General features: G+C 32.2%; 1 protein-coding gene across 1 annotated transcript in view; it reads right to left on the reverse strand.

Annotated features, from left to right (window-relative positions):
* The window catches only part of LOC106054420 (MAM and LDL-receptor class A domain-containing protein 2-like), a 124,742-nt gene that overhangs the window by 72,445 nt on the left and 35,200 nt on the right, over positions 1–17,097 (reverse strand). The window contains exons 34-63 of the mRNA XM_056044467.1: positions 14,216–14,476; positions 13,169–13,431; positions 12,348–12,438; positions 11,478–11,621; positions 11,286–11,391; positions 10,716–10,878; positions 10,430–10,601; positions 9,823–9,978; positions 8,727–8,835; positions 8,460–8,613; positions 7,996–8,083; positions 7,515–7,697; positions 7,234–7,388; positions 6,972–7,097; positions 6,764–6,854; positions 6,258–6,344; positions 5,972–6,092; positions 5,508–5,703; positions 5,087–5,171; positions 4,875–4,940; positions 4,463–4,600; positions 3,512–3,759; positions 3,333–3,420; positions 2,505–2,663; positions 2,206–2,394; positions 1,723–1,881; positions 1,467–1,604; positions 1,050–1,333; positions 298–463; positions 35–169 (exon numbers count right to left, since the gene is read on the reverse strand). Of these exons, the coding sequence (XP_055900442.1) occupies positions 35–169; positions 298–463; positions 1,050–1,333; positions 1,467–1,604; positions 1,723–1,881; positions 2,206–2,394; positions 2,505–2,663; positions 3,333–3,420; positions 3,512–3,759; positions 4,463–4,600; positions 4,875–4,940; positions 5,087–5,171; positions 5,508–5,703; positions 5,972–6,092; positions 6,258–6,344; positions 6,764–6,854; positions 6,972–7,097; positions 7,234–7,388; positions 7,515–7,697; positions 7,996–8,083; positions 8,460–8,613; positions 8,727–8,835; positions 9,823–9,978; positions 10,430–10,601; positions 10,716–10,878; positions 11,286–11,391; positions 11,478–11,621; positions 12,348–12,438; positions 13,169–13,431; positions 14,216–14,476 (4,521 nt within the window). The remainder of the gene's footprint in view (positions 1–34; positions 170–297; positions 464–1,049; positions 1,334–1,466; positions 1,605–1,722; positions 1,882–2,205; positions 2,395–2,504; positions 2,664–3,332; positions 3,421–3,511; positions 3,760–4,462; positions 4,601–4,874; positions 4,941–5,086; positions 5,172–5,507; positions 5,704–5,971; positions 6,093–6,257; positions 6,345–6,763; positions 6,855–6,971; positions 7,098–7,233; positions 7,389–7,514; positions 7,698–7,995; positions 8,084–8,459; positions 8,614–8,726; positions 8,836–9,822; positions 9,979–10,429; positions 10,602–10,715; positions 10,879–11,285; positions 11,392–11,477; positions 11,622–12,347; positions 12,439–13,168; positions 13,432–14,215; positions 14,477–17,097) is intronic.

Consider the following 17,097-nt stretch of genomic DNA (forward strand, 5'->3'; position numbering starts at 1 on the left):
AAATACATGAGCATGAGAATGTATCAAGACATACGTCCACTAGTGTGATCTTGTGAAGGTCCAGTGGATGCAGATGGTGTTGATCCACTTAGTCTGATCCAATCTTTTTGATCTGTTTGATCTTGCTGCCAGCCACAGAGATCAGTGTCAAAATTACATTGAAACCCAGCTGATGAGAACAAAATGGAACATTCAAAATTCAAAGCCATTAACTCTCTAACCAAGAAATTTAACAAAAAAAAAATTATTAACAGGTTTAAAAGCAAAAGAAATAGTTCAACAATGATTTGTATTGACCTGGAATATTAGCTGAAGGTTGTGTAACCGTGACAGCAGTAGTGGCAGTGTATACAGCGTTACTTGGTGTAAATCTACAGTTAGATGGTTGGTCAGTGGTGAATTTCAAATCATCTATGCCTATGTCACCAGTGTAAGAAAATCCAACAACACCTTCAATGAAAACCTTTAGGAGGAAAAAAAAACAAGTTATCAATCACATAAAATGTACATAAAACTAAACACAAGTGAGGCTTGGACTAATTGGCTCTTAGTTGAACACTACCGGTACTAGAAAACAAAAAGGTAGAGAAGTGTGAGACTGAGGCATGAACATTGAGAATAACAATGAAAATACAGTTCAAAGTCAGTTGCTAGCTATTCAGCTGAAATAGATTTAACCTGTATGATAGGACACAATAGTGTTCTCATCTAAACTATGTCTATGATCTGCACATTTTCAAATCAATTTTTACATCTGACATATCAACTTAAGTGATAGAATGACTAAAAATACAATACTTTTAATACCAAATGAAATATCTTTTTTTTTCAGATTTACATATTCATTATTTAAGTAAAAATTTTATAAAACAGTTAGTTTTTTTTTTTAATTATTGGAAAATTTTAAAAAGATAAAATAGTTTAAAAATATTTATTATGTCATAATTTTCTTTTCTTGACAGTGTGTTGAAGATCAATTGTTGCTATAAATTAGAGGTTATAGACTATTAGCTGAGAATGACAATATATATATAAGAAAAAAAAATAACCTTATAACTGTTCATCTGTGGAACTATTGGAATGACACCTTCCTTCCATCCTTGATTCTGATTACCACTTAGTTCCCATAAAACTTGACGACTCAGTTCTGGTAATCCATTGGCACTGGCATTGTAGCTAACCAGACGAACACGCAGAGTGCCGATACTAGCACCATACATGTTATAGAAGAAATGAAAGCAAACATAATCTCTGGGTCCAAAGAGTTCACTGCTAAGAATAGCAACATAACCAGCAACATTTGGACTTGATGTTTCAAGGTATAAATATTTGCCTGTAAAAGAAATAATAATGACAATTGTTATGCATTTTAATTAAAGTTATAGTATTGCTAAATTAAATATAATGGAATAATAATCTATTGGTAAATCCTTTAGAAAATGTGTACAGCTTGTTTGTAAAGTGACCTGTGCTATTTCCATATGTGTGGTCACTAGATGGACCTGTAGCAGAGGATTGAGTGTTCCCCATTCCAACAACCCAGTCCATATCATCATTTAAAACATTGGTCCATGAACACAAGTCCAACTCAAAATCACAGTTTCCTAGATAGTGAAAGAAAATAGTTTTTAGTTTTAATACAAGGGAAAAACAAAGCCATGAAAATATAAAACAATATATATATATATACATAATACAATGACAGAACTTAATAAAATGTACCATTAGACTCAGAGCATTTTCCATATTTCAACACAATGTCATCAATAGCAGTATCACTAGAGAAATCTCTGCCTCTGATTTCTTCAAATATAATATCAGTATAGTACTGACTTCCAGGAATGTCAAAGGTGGCTCTGTTCCATACATTTCCTTGATTACCTGATAAAGAAAAGAAAAATAAGTAATAAGATTTTTTAAAATATATCAATAAAACCATAAAATTGTAGTTATATTACTTATAATATTGTACAGCAATATTTTACCCAACTAAAAACAATAGCCTTACATGAGTATTCCATAGAGTGATTCTCAAACATTCAATGACTAAACTATTTCAAATGTAAAAATACTTGAAATGCAAAGTAACACTTAAAAATCTACTATTTAAAAACAAAAATTATAATAAGTTATAAATATTAATTTTGTTAATTTTACATAAATGTTGCTCTTTCTCTTTGTCTATTGTGTTATGACTTCACTCACCACTCTTTGTCCACAGAGTTTTGCTCTGACTCTGTACTGTAGTTTTCACTGACAAAGTTCCCTGCCCAGATCCATACATATGGTACCAGAATTCAAGGCACATATCTGTTGTGATTTTGTTCTGTGGGGCAATTAATCTAGCGCTCTGTCCAGGAGATGCATTGTTTGCTTCAGTGTACATATAATGACCTGAATGGGAACACTGCCATTAGTTTCATTTCATATTTAACTTCTTTTAATTGAAGCATTTTGATTCTTATTTGTCTAGAAATAATAAGGAATATAGTAGTTCAACTTGCCATATCGGGTTCCATAAGAATGATCATTGGTGGGTCCAGTACCATATGAAGTTGTGGAACCACTCTGCCTAATCCAGTCATAATTATCAGTTCTGTCTTGCACATACTCACAAAGATCTGTTTCAAAATCACAGCTGGGACCAGACATGCCCACATTGGCTTTAATTGACAGATAAGAGGAAATGTTACAAATTAAAAGTATATATTCAGCCCCAAAATTAATTAAAATGAGCAAAGAGAGTCATCATCTAAAAATGTTATATATAGTTATAACTACAGTTATAGATGAAAAAACATGTTATATATAATTATAGCTACATTTTGAGATGAAACAACAACATTTATATATATTTATTGCTTCTGTTAGAGATGAACAAACAATAAACATGTTACATATAGTTATAGCTACAGTTAGAGATGAATAAGCAACACCATGTTACATATAGTTATAGCTACAGTTAGAGATGAACAAACAACACCATGTTACATATAGTTATAGCTACAGTTGAAGATGAACAAACAACACCATGTTACATATAGTTATAGCTACAGTTGAAGATGAACAAACAACACCATGTTACATATAGTTATAGCTACAGTTAGAGATGAACAAGCAACACCATGTTACATATAGTTATAGCTACAGTTAGAGATGAACAAACAACACCATGTTACATATAGTTATAGCTACAGTTGGAGATGAACAAACAAAACCATGTTACATATAATTATAGCTACAGTTAGAGATGAACAAACAACACCATGTTACATATAGTTATAGCTACAGTTAGAGATGAACAAACAACACCATGTACTGAAGACACATACATTGTGAACAGTTTCCACTGGTAACAGTTATGTCGTCTATAGCAATATCTCCCTTTGGTCCTGATCCCACAACACCTTCAATGAAAATCTGTTACAAACAAAAAAATTGTATGTTATTTCTCGAAATTGTAGACTATAACCTTAGAGACATTTCAAAAGAGATGTAAGATGTTCATTACCTTGTATGAAGAGCTGATTGTAAAGTGTATATTAGCCTGGTTCCACTGTTTCCCTTGAGTTCCTTGTCTAAACCAAAACAGCATGTTCATGCTTGTTCCAGCATAGACATTCAGTTTATTCACATGATCACCCCACATGAAATACCAAAAGGTTAAGCATTTTGATCCTGTTAGTACTGGACTGATTAAAACTGCATTATCTTTTTCTAAGTGTGGATAGGATGAATCCATGTATGTAAAATAACCATCTGCACAGGAAAGACAAAGAAATAAAATGATCTAGAATGCTAAATTATCAATATTCTTAAACTAAGTAAATAATCTATAATTTCTGAACATATCTAAATCAATTTTGATAGATTAAAAGCATTGCTAATATTAAAATTTGCCTCTTCTCAACTAAAAAAATTAACTTTTACATTTATATTTCAATAATATACTTCATAATAAATATTTTTGGATAAGAATGATGACCTTCTGTGATCCTTGCTTCCACATTAATGTATGTAACAAGATAAAGAAACATATGAAAATGTAACAATATATATTTGGCTGCCAAAATATCTTCAGAAACAAAAGTGCTAGGTCTCCACTTATATGATTTTAAATGCTTGCTATAAATATTTATCATTTTATAACAACCACAATTTCAAAATAAAGAACTTCAACAAAAAAAAAATAATACAATTTTTATCTACAAGACAATCAACAACAGAAGTTGAAGATGAAAGTTCTTATAATGAGGACAAATTTAGTGAGTACTCTGAGACTCTCACAACATGGTAAGAGAAAGTACTGAAGGAAGGAGGCATCACATTAGCACAAGACAGAACCAAATAGCTCTCACTGGTTCATGACTAGTCCATTTATTGGGTGTTACCAGATATACAATATGAATTAAGCATAGACTATCACATTTCTAAACTACAATCTAAAATGATAAAGACTCACTTCCTGCATGATCTTTGGTTGGGCCTGTAGCAGTTGTTGGAGCTCGAGTAGCTTGCCTTTGCCAGTCAAATTTGTCTGTAGTGGATTGGCTCCAAGAACAGAAATCCAAATCAAAGTTACAATCTGCTGGTCCCAGGACTATACAAAATAAATGAATTATGTCAGTAAGTGACACATACAATACCATACTTTTCATTGCATTACTAATGTCATTACATTAGTTGAGAGAGAAGCCAAAAAGAATGATAAGTAACTTTAAAACCAGTAAGCAAGAGTTTAATGACATCCAAAAGTTCTATTTAAACTTATGATCAGAAATGAACTCAACAAATGTGACACTAAACAAAGATATTTTAAATTATTGTTACAGCTGAAATCCCTGACAATAGCTAAATCTACAGTAGATACTTACTAGGTGTTGCAGCAGAACCAGGTACAAGCACTGTGACATTGCCAGGCTTGGCATTTACTGGTATATCTTAAAAGTAAAAGTTTATAGTAAAAGTAAAATAGTAAATGAAAATATGATTTAAACAGCAAAACAAAACACAAAATGACCTGCATAAGAGAAATAAGATTCAAGTATGTCTAATATATGATACTGCTTATGAACAGAATACTTACAACCACAAGGTGTAGTCTGATAGCTGACATCATCCATAGCTATGTCACCATTATAATCACTGCCCCTTACACCTTCAATGTAAATCTAGAAAGATAAGAAAGATAAGTTTAATGGAACTTTGTTTTTAATTAATTAGTTCAAAATCCTCAGGACATGCAAGGAAATCCCTCTTAGCAAGCTACAGTATCAGGAAATTGAACAAAAATAAACTATATCACTGGAGCACAAGATGGATGGTAGAAAGCAGAGATGTGGAGGGAACAAGTCAACAGTTCATTTTTGTGCACAGACTATAATGCAGGTAAAGGGAGATGTAAAAATTAAAACCTTTTGTTTTACATTAAATTAGTGAAGCATTCCAATAATTTGTAAAAGATCATAAGAAACAGTAGAGGATATAAATGAAAAACTAATACTTACAAAGAAACTGCTATATGGTGAATTAACTGGTGCTTGACCATTTAGCCATGCATTCTGCTGGTTGCCTCTCAAGGACCAGATAGTTGAGTTCTGAGTAGGGGATATACTCAAATAAATATTCAGAGTTCCAATACCACTTCCATACATATGATACCAAAAAGTAAAACATCCTCCATTTCCTGTTGTTGCTGGGAGTCTGAAATGTACAAGACACCATTTTATATAAATGAATTTACTTTTTGACTATGCCATGCAGAATGTTCAAACATGAAGAAATCAAATGAAGATTTTAATTTTAAAAAGATATCTTATTTTATTAAATACAGACATTATTTCAAAAAAGAAAATTATTATGTCCTACCTGTGTCCCTAGGTTAATTTAGTCATGCATGTTATCAAAGTGTCTAATGTTGGATCTTCTGACCAAAATCAAATGTAACTTTGTTATATTATAAAATGTTTACCTTTCACTACTAAGAACAGCATTATCCCCACTGACACGAGGATATGAGGCTTCTAAGTACATGTACCACCCTTGTGATGTCTGTAAAGTGTGATCACTGTTTGGTCCAGTACCTATTGTACCTACAATTAGATACAGAGCTTCATTCAAATGTTTCTAGCTTAATGTTCATTCAATTTAAACCCAATTGTATTTTATAATTTAACATGTTAATGAAATATGTTCTCAAAGTAAAGACTTTATTACTGTCTGTCTGTCACAATAAATGTTAGGTGTTTTCTTCTTACTTGTTGGTCCATGAGATCTAATCCAATCAAATACATCTGTATGAAGATTTGTGAAGCTACACAAGCTGGATTCAAAATTACAAGTTGCTGAAAGAAATTATAACATTGTTAAGAAAAAAAATTATAATAAAAAAAAATTACAGCAATCAAATCACTTTAGGGAGTAGACAGTATGGATTTAAACAAGCCGTTTTAGCATATTATGTGGGACAAATATATAAATTATGCATTGAAGAGATGTAGTTGTTTAGTAGGATACAGCAGCATAGCTGCCAAACAGAGTTTTAAGTTTAAATTTTGGAGACTTGGGATTACAAGTCAGGATTTATAAAACATTCCTAAGCCTAATAATGTTTAATAGATATCGTTTGTAAAGTATGGCCATAGACAAAGATTATCTACCCATGGGTGGATCCTTGGTCTGAAAGTAAACTTTTTTTATTGTTAAGATCCAGATAAAAATCCACATTTCCACAACACATTCTTTATGTTACTTATATTCATACCTTGAGATGGACATGGGCCTGTTCTAACAGAAATATCATCTATGGCAATATCACTGAAATAATCTGTACCTCTCACAGCTTCAAAGACAACCTGATAAAAATATTGGTTTATGTTCATTATTGTTTTTTCTTATTATTAAAAGTTGTAAATATTCATCAACAACATTAAATCTCTCCGAGTGCCCATAAGGAAAGCTAAAAACTTTACCTGGAAATTTTCTTTTAGCATGGCATTCGGCATAGTAAGTTGTCCAAGATTCCATTGATTACCAAGATTACCGCTCATTGACCACATCACTGGCTTTATGGTCAGAAGATTAGCCCCTGTTTGTAGCTGCACACATGACAAAAACATATGAATACATTATCTCCAGAATAACTAAAAGCTATTTTTATTTCCAGCTATAGCTTACTGTCCAGGCCAACAAGAAACTAAGTATAGTAGCATTAGCTGCTTACAGAAAACATACCCTAATGTTAAGACTGCCCATGCTAGCTCCAAACATATGGTAGTAGAAATTCAGACAAATATCGTAGGTAACTGGGGTAAATATTGGGCTGTTCATTCGAGCAATGTCTCCAGCTTTTCTTGTTGCCCCCGAAGCTTCTGCGTAAAGGTAATGGCCTAGAAAACAACAAACAATGAGAAAGCTTATTATTTAACCAGAAAATATACAAGATGTTTACAATTGTGAAACAGTCTGTCTCCCATGCAAACAAAAACTTGGGAGGTACAAGAAAACTCAAGTACCTGCTGAAGTGGCATATGTGTGATCATTATCTGGGCCAGTGGAGACAGAATCTGTAGATCTCTGTTGCCATGTCCAATCATAAGTATCATTAGTTCCTTGGGTAAATGAGCACAAATCAGACTGTTCAAAGTCACATGTAAATGGAGTTGATGGTGTCAGTGCAAATGTACTGGCAGTTTGAGCTGAAATACAAAATATGTGACTTTAGGACCTTGATTTCACAGCAAAACAAAGTTTGAAGACACTATTCCAAGAAAACATGATTAAAAGATAAACATTTTTGGTTCTCACAACAAAATTATGTCTGTTCAATAGTGTTATATTAATGAAGAAGCAATGTATTAAGGCTTCCATGTTATAGCTGACTTTGTTTAGGATAAATCAAATCTCTTACAACTTGCAACCACCTTTTCACATAATTTAAAAAAAAATGATAAAAATATCTTATAGATGTCAAAATCAGTAAACTGACAAATTTACCTTCACAAATACCATCTCTCAAAGTGATGTCATCAAGTGCAATTATTCCAGGTGTCCCCATAATCCCTTTTTTGCCAACAAACACAATCTAAACAAAATAAATACTTTAAATTAAAATGTAAACACAAAATGATTATTTTACATAATGAATAGTAATGGCAATGTCTTCGATTCCGAGGATTAAGGATGAGTGCAGTGTTTCACAAGACAATGCAAATCCAGTTGCAACTCATGAAAATTTATCAACACTGTGTCACTTCACTGTTTCTATAATTACAGCACCTCCGAATCCAATTACGTCACTAATATATTTCAAGTAAAAGAAACAAAATAAATTTGTGACAGATGTGAATTTGAGTTAGTGTGTAATGTAATATGAAAACATGAAAAAAAGGTTCTATTACCACCAACTAACTCTATCCTTCAGTTTAAATCAATATTGTTTAAAATAATACAATGATTACCTGGTATCCTCCAGTTAAGTTAAAATATAATGCCTTTTGTTTCCAAGTAGGGCCTTGACTACCAAGTATGCGTTGCAAAGGTAAAGATAATGAACTTCCTCTCTTTACATAAACACCTAACTCTCTGACATTACTGTTCATATTATACCAATATCTGAAAGTAAAAGGTATGAATATTAAATTTGAACACATTTTATCACTCTAAATGCAAATGTTAAAAAGCTAAACATAAATGTCAAGAAGACAAAGTCAATAGAAACTGATTACCGCAAACATTTGCCTCCGCTCTTCTGTACAATGGGACTAATTAAATAGGCTGTACTGCCTTCATCTCCTACGGTTCCTTGAGACATGTCGTAATAAACGTAGTGTCCACCTATTAAGTATATTTCATTGTATTACATTATTGTCATGTTGCTAAATGCTGTTTGATTGATTATATTATGATACAACAAGGTAAAAAAGATTTCCATAACAAACATAAAAAGCCTCTAGATTATTGGAGTTACTAGTCTTGATGACATGAAATATGTTATAGTTATTATACAGTCAAATGTACTTTCTGCTAACATGAGTCACAGTTACCACAAAGAACTTTGCAAAACCTAACAATTTCCAAAACTAAAACATCAAACTAATTAACTGTTATTAACTCTTTCACTGCATTTTTTTTTATAACAAAAATCTGTAAAAAGGAGGGAGGGGGGGGGGGGGTAGAGTTACTAAAACTAAGATAATTTTTTTTTAGATTTTATACTTAGATCCAAGCATCACAAAACTTAATACATTTAATGTCAAATTTCATAAGAGATGAACAAATACACTAAGAAATTGTATCATTTTCATTATTTGAGGCTCCATAAAATAAACTAAAAAAAGAGAAACCCCTAACACAATGTAGTCTTTTTTTTTAAACAAGTCGATCATGCAATTACTTTACTAACAAAACAAAAAATGATCAATCTCACATCCAGAAAAAAAAATACATTTTAACATTAAAAAGATAGTGAAATAAATATTAGATCAGTTACTTGCTGAAAGTAACACCCCTCTCACAGGCACTAGCAAAGTTACATGCACTGTATGAGTTACAAGATTCAAACAACTAACACTCCAATTATATATTTTTCATGTTTTAATTATTAATGGAAATGGGCTAACTCCAATAAAGACTATTTTTTTTCATGTCTTTGTTTCTAATAGTTTGAACCCAATTAGTGGTTGATTAATAGTTATTTTTAAACTTCCTAATAAAATCATTTCTATTAACCTTAAAAAAAACATCAAACTGTTAATTTCAGATGAATCTGAGTTGTGCACACACGAATATACAAATCTAGATTATAAACACAAATATATCTACCTCCAGTGTTAGTGGTATGGTCTGTGTGAGGTAAACCACTGACTGTCGTTGCTACTGCTGATGCTGTCCTACCCCATGACCAGTCATAATTATCTGTTTGGTCATTCATCCATGCACACATATTGGACTCAAAATTGCAATCAAAGGATGTGGATACTATAGAAAAAAAAAAATATTTAGGTATATCTAAACAAACAAGGGTAACAAACTTTGCTTTATAATTGTTCAAAAACCAAATATTGAAGCATGACAGGAAGTGTGTTAGTAAAAATGTTTTCCATGTTTTGGATGTTCCTTCAGAGTTGACAACATCCTATTCCAAACCTCTAGCAGCACAACAGGGGAAGGCAGTGTATGAACCTGGGACCATTAAGACCACCAAACAACAGTCCAATGTTCATACTGCATGACTAGGCATGACTATGACAGTGAACTACTATGACAACCATCTAACAACCATCCCACAGAGTGACAGAAGTAAATAGAAGCTGATTATAGTGCTGGTAATAGACAACTTTCATCAATTAGCCCACAAAACGGAATAATGTTATTTCACTTGCCCATTAAACAACAAAAAGATATTAGTTTTAACAAATAAAGAACATACTGGATGTTACTGAGTTTGGATTGATAGTTGTTGTCATAATGGTTTGAGGTGTTGTTTGGCCAGAAGGTCGTGCATCACTTGGTGAGAGAGGGCAGTTTTCTGTGGTGTAAGTTATGTCATCAATAGCAATATCCCCAGTATAGCCTGCACCAACAGTTCCAATAAAAAGAAGCTGCATAGACACAAGAAAAAAATACATCATTGGTACATGTTCTTAAGATATAGTTTCTACACTAGTTACAAAATAGACTCAACATTATTTAGTGTGAAAACAAATGTTTCTCACTTTGAATCCAGTGGCAGAAATTATAGGAACTGTAGCTAAGTTCCAGTCTTGAAAATTTAGATTTTTACCATACTGCCACAATGGTGTGCCAGGCAAAACACCATTCAAAACATAGTTAAGTGATAGCTGGCCAATGGAAGAACCTTTCATACTGTACCAGAATCTGAAAAACATAGTATGAATTTACAGAAGTGTTGATTTAATGAGATTATTACAAATGCTTTTCTACAATGCATACTTGATGCTCTTAGAGCATGTTCTATCCTGTATTGTGGACATAAAGGGGGGGGGGGGGACATTAGTCTAAACTAGGAGATGGTTTCCATGTTGTCTTTCAAATCAATTGAAACTTGTTGATATACCTTATGGTTTGAACTTCATATCTTTATTATGGGGTCAAGTAGTTTATGCCACTCAGCCCCACAACCCAAACATGTAAGAAATATCCCCCCAGAAAAAAAAAATCAATTTCTTTTTTAGATTTTGTTTTTAAATGAATCACTTTGTGCAGAGACATACTTATCAACTTATAATAAAACATTTGTTTGAAAGTATATAAATGTTACTTACTTAAAACAAGAAGTGCTTCCACTTGTGGCTGCTAAACTTGAACTTAGAAGATAAGCTGTATCTCCTTGATGTCTAGGAGTACTGGTCTCAATGTAAATATATTGACCTGAAATGTTTAGTTTTTATAAGAATACTTTTCAGTAAACTGCATCCTTATGGCATAATACTAGAAATGTATTTTATAGACAATACCTGCTGCAGAATTAGTGGTGTGATCATTGGATGGACCAGTTCCGATACTGGTTGTTGACCCCTTTTGTAAAGTCCAATCAAAAGTATCTCCTGTAGCCATCTGAGTCCAACTACAAGTATTGCCTTGATCAAAATTACAGGCAGCTGTAAATTTAAAAAAATGGAGACAATTGTAAAAAAAAAAATGCTGACTGCTGAATGAATGTGTCAGGATGAGCACCATGGATTCAGAGATACTTTGATCAGCTGATATTTATTGTACCAGTGACATGAGATGCAACTTAGCTGAGTAAACAAAAATCATTTGGGTTGTGGATCAGAATGTTTTAAGTGCAACTAATAATGTGAAAAAGAAATGATTTGATTTTCTAAATACATCATAGTCAATCAGTTTCTGTAGTACAGTATAAGGATCACTTTTCATGAAGCATAATAATAAATCAATGGAACATATAAGGAGGAATGTGTTATTCAATTAAAAGTTGTATTTTTCTAGATCAAGTAAAAGCATGAATTTCTTTTTCCTAAATTTTACTTAAATAAGCATCCAATGTATTTTTCTAGATCAAGTAAAAGCATGAATTTCTTTTTCCTAAATTTTACTTAAATAAGCATCCAATGTTGACAAATCATCTACTGGTGAAAAATTTCTTTGGTTCCATTGTACATTACGTCTGCCATGAGCAACAGACAGTTTTCACAATTGTTACTGACCAACATTTCAACTCAAGATATTAGAAAGCAGCTTTACATTCTCTGAGCATTAATATCCTCTCTATCTAGCACTAAATCCTTGTTCAAGTTTGGGATCTACTGAGACTGACAAGATCTCATTGTTAAGACCTAAGAAATGACATAAAATAAACTTACGAGGCAGTGTGCAAGTTGAGTTACTCACTGAGATGTCGTCTAATGCTATATCACTAAGGTATCCACTACCCACTATTCCTTCAAAAATAATCTAAAAGAAAGAAAAGTTGATTGATTTTTATTATTATAAAAAAGGGCAAGAAGTATTGAAAGATTAATGAAAGTTAAGTTAGCCCCCTTTAAGACTTTTTGATTTATAGGGGCAGATGAGGTAAAGCTCATTTTTATAGCTGACGGTTAGAAAGTGTGTTATGTGGCCAATACAACAATAGGGGGCGGATGAGGTAAAGCTCGTTTTTATAGCTGATTATTAGAAAGGGTGTTATGTGGCCAACACAACAATAGGGGGCGGATGAGGTAGAGCTTGTTTTTATAGCTGATAATTAGAAAGGGTGTTATGTGGCCAACACAACAACCTATCCCCTTTACTTCCCAAACATATGTCAGGTACTCATTTAAGTTCATTGGACTCAGAAGCATCCTAAAAATCCCAAGGTTGAAAATCCCAGTCTTAATTGGCACTCAGCCTTATGAATTACTTCACCTCTCAGCCAGTATGCCCCACTTGAAAGAGATTAACTTTATTCTCACAATGTGGGGCATTTTTTTAAAATATATTTTATGTGTAATATTAAAAGTTCAAATCTAAAATGTGTTTATAATCTAAAGAATCTACAATATTGCAACTCTGTAATAAAAAAAAGAACATTTATTTTCAAAATATTGTCTGTTATAGTGTGGAAATTTAATTTAGTACCATAGCAGCCTGCTCACTATTCAAATGTTCACCTAAAAATAAAGAGAAATATATGTGTAATTACCTTAGAGTTTATCGATCTCACTGTTAATGGAACCTGAGCTAGATTCCATTGGTTGCCTTGGTTGCTATGTCTTGACCATAAAGTAACTGCATTTGATGTGCCATCTGTCAATTGAACATTTAAAGTTCCCATCTGAGAGCCATACATGTGGTACCAAAAAAAAAGACAATAGCTTCCTAGGGGAGCTCCAAAAGCAGGTGACACAAATTTGGCATTATCTCCAGGCTGAGCAGGTGCAGAGGCTTCAAGATAAATGTAATGTCCTATAAAGCAAAGAATAAACAAGAAAAATATATAAAAAATACTTTTTTAAAAACAAACCTTATATTAAGTGTAATTGTATTAATTAATTTGGATAAGTTATGTAATTAAATTTGTAATAGATCTGTGCGCTAAGAATTTTAAATAAAATTATAACACCACATCTATCAAGTACTATTTCTTTCCTTTGTTTGATACCAGACAAATAGTTAATTTCCAATAGTTATTTAACTAATAGGTTAATTTATATATATTTTTTTTTTGTTTTGTCAGGTGCAAGAAATAATTGTGCAAAATTTCAATTTCATCCAAGATATGACTTTTTGCCAGACAGACATACAGAGTGAGTTGATATAAACTTTGTAATAAAAAAAAACTTTCAATCCTAGACAAATCTATGTCAATATTCATTATATTTTTTAAGTATTTTGTATTCTTCTTCCCTTGACTGCTTCACAATAGTAATATATATAATATTTATGTATTAATAAATAGAATGTTTCTAACTAATAATAACTTTTTAGAATAAATGATGTATCTCTAAATGTAAATGATGTAAGCATATTAACTCAAATATTTTTGTACAGTTCAATTATCACAAATTAAATAAATACAATAATAGAGCAAAATAAAACAAAACACTGACTATATAAGCTATATGTCAGAGTTATTACATTTAGAGCTAATTTAATTATGAGAATAAAAGATATATAAACTATATACACAATCATTCTAATAATGTGCACTGGTGTTATATCTACAATAAAATGTATAAATGTATCCAACCTTGAACAGTTCCTAAGGTATGATCAGCTGGTGGTCCCGTTCCAATTGAAGATGTTGATCCTGTGTTGTTAAGCCAGTTTGTCTTATCATTCACATCATTCTGATACTGACAAGGTGTCTCAAAATTGCATTTCAACTTATCCAACACATTTACCACAGTAAAACCCAAAAATCCTCTAGTAGTTGTAGACTGTGTTGTTGAAATTCGAGTTGGAGGAATTGTTATAGCAGTAAGGGATGTACGTGCACCAGTAGGGAAAACTGAAAAGAGTCAAAGGTACAGCCTGTAAAACTGCAATCAAACTAACTTTGATAGAGTCAAAGTTACAGCCTTCAATCAAACTAACTTTGATAGAGTCAAAGTTACAGCCTTCAATCAAACTAACTTTGATAGAGTCAAAGTTACAGCCTTCAATCAAACTAACTTTGATAGAGTCAAAGTTACAGCCTTCAATCAAACTAACTTTGATAGAGTCAAAGTTACAGCCTTCAATCAAACTAACTTTGAACTCAAATTCTTGCAATTTTAACTTAAGTGTTTTAATTTGAAACACACATACAATGACATAAAATATTTATTTATAATATTGTACACGAATTTTTTGTGTCACAAAAAAAGAAGATTGGTGAAAAGAAGATGGGTGTAACAGTAGGGTAATAAAAAAAAACACAAACTAAAACAGTATGGCCATATAAGGATGGCAAAGACCTTCCAGCAGGGAACAGTACCAGGAAAGAAGAAGAGGTGAACTAAGATGGTAAGACAACATCAAAGAATGGTTGGGCCGGTCATTGAAAGAGGTTCTAATCATTGCAAAAGAAAGACAGGAATAGAAAGGGATGGCTGACAGATCATATGTAGTGCCCCAACAGACAAAGGGACAGGTGTAGTTGAAGAAGGCTAATAAAAACACTTTTAATTCTACATCTTATCCAAATATATTGAAAAATCACAAGCTTAAACACATTTTGTCATTTCAAATTTCAAAAAAGATAACTAAAACACCAAATAATAATGGCAATGTCTTCCATTCCAAAGATTAAGGATGAGTGCAGTGTTTCCCATGATTATGCAAGCCCAGCTGCGACCTGCATATTTTTCTGCAACTCTGCAGACAAAGCTGTTGTCTGCTGGCGTTCTTATCTTATCTTATATGATACAGATGTTACTTCAAAAAAGAAGATGACAACGTCCTACGCATCATGCATTTAGTCATGCATATTAACCAATGTCCTAAATTCTGCCAAGTAAATGGTTTTCCTGGCTAGCTCAGGCAACTCATTCCATGCTCTAATAGCGCTATGGAAGAATGAACTTTTGTACAAATTTGTCCTAGCATATGGAACGAGGAATGTGCCTTTATCTTTGTGTCTTTCTGAGTATTTTATTAAATTTTGTTTTTGTATTTGAAGATTATGGTTCAGTATTTTATGTATAATTGCTACTTTACTTTTAAGTCTTCTATCCTGAAGGCTTTCAAAATTTAGATATTTTACTAAAGGTGTTACTCTAGTCAAATGTGAATATTCATTTGTTATGAATCTCACTGCTCTATTTTGTGTCTGTTCCAGTTTCTTAATGTTTTCTTGAGTTGAGGGGTTCCAAACAGAGGATGCATATTCTATTATTGGCCTAACCAAGGTTAAATGACATTTTAGTTTTATGTTATTTGATTTATAGAAATTTCTTCTAATAAACCCTAATGCTTTGTTGTTGTTTTTTTTAAAGTTTCATCAATATGGGGATTCCATGACAGTTTTTCATTTATTATAACACCTAGGTATTTTGCGTTGTTAGTCTGTTACTGGTTTACCATGAATAAGATAAGTGGAATTAATTTGTTTTAGTTTTTTTGTTACTCTTAATAACTGACATTTTTCTGGGTGGAAAGACATGCTCCAATTTGATTCCCATTTCTGTAATTCATCTAATTCTCTTTGTAAAATTTCTATGTCTTGTGTTGTTTTTATTTTTCTATATATTATGCAATCGTCTGCAAATAATCTGACTTTTGTTTCTGAACTAATGCAATTGGTAAATAAATTATGTAAATTAAAAATAGTAGTGGACCTAAGACTGTTCCTTGAGGCACACCTGAGTTTACTGTTATTGGTGTTGATTTAGAGCTATTTATTATTACAGTTTGTTCTCTTCCTATCAGAAAATCTTTAATCCACTGATGCAATGGACCATTAATGCCAAAATATTTTAGTTTTTTTAAGCAAACTATGGTGGTGAACTTTGTCAAAAGCCTTGGAAAAATCTAGTAAGATAGCATCTATTTGCTCACTATTATCTAAACCTTTTGAAAAATCATCAATTAGTCCTATTAGTTGTGTTTCACATGATCTATATTTCCTAAAGCCATGTTGGTATGGAGTAAGGACATTATGTTTGTCTAAGTGATTTATGATGTTGCTACATATTATGTGTTCTAGGATTTTACATGTGATGCTGGTAAACGATACTGGTCTGTAGTTTCCTGGGTCAGATTTTTCTCACTTTTCAAATAGGGGGTGACATTAGCTTCTTTCCAGTCCCTGGTACTCTGCCCTGGTTAAGAGATGCCTGAAAAAGTATTTTGAACACTGGTGCTAGCTCATTGCTTAGTTCTATGAGTAATCTAGCTGGAATACCATCAGGTCCAGACGCTTTATTTGGTTTGATATTGGCTAATAGTTTTTGGATTCCCTTTTCTTGTACTACTATATCTCCTATGTTGTCTACTTGGTTCAAATTAAGTAATAAGTCTTTGTCTCCTGGGGCTGAGAATGCTGATGCAAGGTATTTGTTTAGGATGTTAGCTTTAGTTTCATTATCATTATGTATTGTTCTCCTTTTAATGGTGCTATCCTTTTTGTTTCGATTTTCTTAAACTTAA

This window comes from Biomphalaria glabrata, chromosome 10 (genome assembly GCF_947242115.1).
Source record: "Biomphalaria glabrata chromosome 10, xgBioGlab47.1, whole genome shotgun sequence".
Lineage (NCBI taxonomy): Eukaryota > Metazoa > Mollusca > Gastropoda > Planorbidae > Biomphalaria > Biomphalaria glabrata.